Source organism: Octopus bimaculoides, chromosome 30, assembly GCF_001194135.2.
Source record: "Octopus bimaculoides isolate UCB-OBI-ISO-001 chromosome 30, ASM119413v2, whole genome shotgun sequence".
Classification (NCBI taxonomy): domain Eukaryota; kingdom Metazoa; phylum Mollusca; class Cephalopoda; order Octopoda; family Octopodidae; genus Octopus; species Octopus bimaculoides.
The window spans coordinates 9,813,995-9,815,597 of record NC_069010.1 but is presented as its reverse complement, the minus strand read 5'-3'; the positions used below and the strand labels follow the sequence as shown (position 1 = coordinate 9,815,597).

General features: G+C 37.7%; 1 protein-coding gene across 3 annotated transcripts in view; it reads left to right on the top strand.

The window, feature by feature from the left end:
- LOC106878159 (AFG3-like protein 2) overlaps nt 1-1,603 on the top strand; it is a 33,238-nt gene that overhangs the window by 19,541 nt on the left and 12,094 nt on the right. For all 3 annotated transcript variants that reach the window (XM_014927300.2, XM_014927298.2, XM_014927299.2), the window contains exons 4-5: nt 507-669; nt 1,230-1,304. In XM_014927300.2, coding sequence (XP_014782786.1) covers nt 507-669; nt 1,230-1,304 — 238 coding nt within the window. The remainder of the gene's footprint in view (nt 1-506; nt 670-1,229; nt 1,305-1,603) is intronic.

Below are 1,603 nucleotides of genomic sequence, written 5' to 3'. Positions count from 1 at the left end.
CATCTTCCCCAGAGCTTGTGTTTTATATATTATATTGACTTCGGTGAGATTTGAGCTTAAAATGTAAAGATTTGCTTCTCACTTGCTTCACCATAACACTTTGAGCACGTTCCTTAGTGGCTGATGATATACTCTTTTACTCTTTTACTTGTTTCAGTCATTTGACTGCGGCCATGCTGGAACACCGCCTTTATAGTCGAGCAAATCGACCCCAGGACTTATTCTTTGTAAGCCTAGTACTTATTCTATCGGCCTCTTTTTTGCCGAACCACTAAGTGACGGGAAACAAGTAGACCAGCCACCGGATGCCAAAATCCAGGATTGAACCATAATTGTTTTTAACTTAGATACCTGGATACGAATTTCGAGAGAAGAGCATTGTTGAGTACATAGACTCTGGTACTTGACTGGTTCTTTGTTTCAGTTGTGCATTTAGACCCCTACTAATCCCTCTCTTTCTCTCTCTTCTTTACTAATTATATTTTCCACACTTCTCTGTTTTCCAGAAGCAATCGTGGCCCCTTTATGGATCCTAATGACCCCAACAGTCGGATCCTCCTCGGAGTACTGACTGGTGTCGGTTTAGTCAGTTTGGTCGGTCTCTACCAAACCCAGTATAGGGAGATTACTTGGAAAGAATTCCTCTCAAACTATTTAACACGCCAAACGGTGAGTGGAGGGATGGCATGGGTGACTGGTTTCTTTCCTTTGACTTTTTAAAATATTTTCTTTTATATATACCTCCTGTCTAAACCATGCAACCATGGAAACCATTTTCTTACATTCTCTCATCCGACATGTACCGCACACCATTTAGATACTTGTGTGGGTTATAGCACCCCCTATGTTAAATAGCTTTAGAAATTTAATAGCAACACAACCTCCTCCTACACATAAGACATTTGTATGGACAAATGGCCCTCTATGTTAAATTAATAAAGATGAGGACTTCTATAATGAAATCCTATTGAACCTTGCTATAATTATTGATCATATTTTCTACTCCCTGACAACACAACCTCCTCCTACACATAAGACATTTGTATGAATTAGTGCCTTCTATAATGAAACTATATCAGATCTTACTTACATCGTTTAACATCCATCTTCCCTGAGTCATATTTTATACTCCTTGACATGACAATCTCCTCCTGTACATATTAGACTTTTGTTTGGACATTTTCGTGCTTTTCTATTCATTTTTTTGTTATTGTTTCTTTCACTGCCAGGTTGAGAAACTAGAAGTAGTTAACAAGAAGTGGGTTCGAGTGAAGCTGATGCCAGGTTCACAAGTGGACAGTTCTGTAAGTAGGGAGATCTATATGCACACACACACACACACACACACACACACATCAAAATAGGAGATTGAAAAAAAAAGCGTTGGTATTGATTCACCATTACACATGTTTCATTTGCTAATAGGAATTACAAAATTGTACATGTAGGAGAAAACATGTAAGATATCTCTGATTAGAAATACTTCAGACAGAATTTCTGATATATATCTTACCTGTTTATTCTACATGTCTACATGTACAAGTTTGTAATTCCTAGCAAATGAAACATGTGTAATGGTGAATCAATACCAACGCTTTTTTTT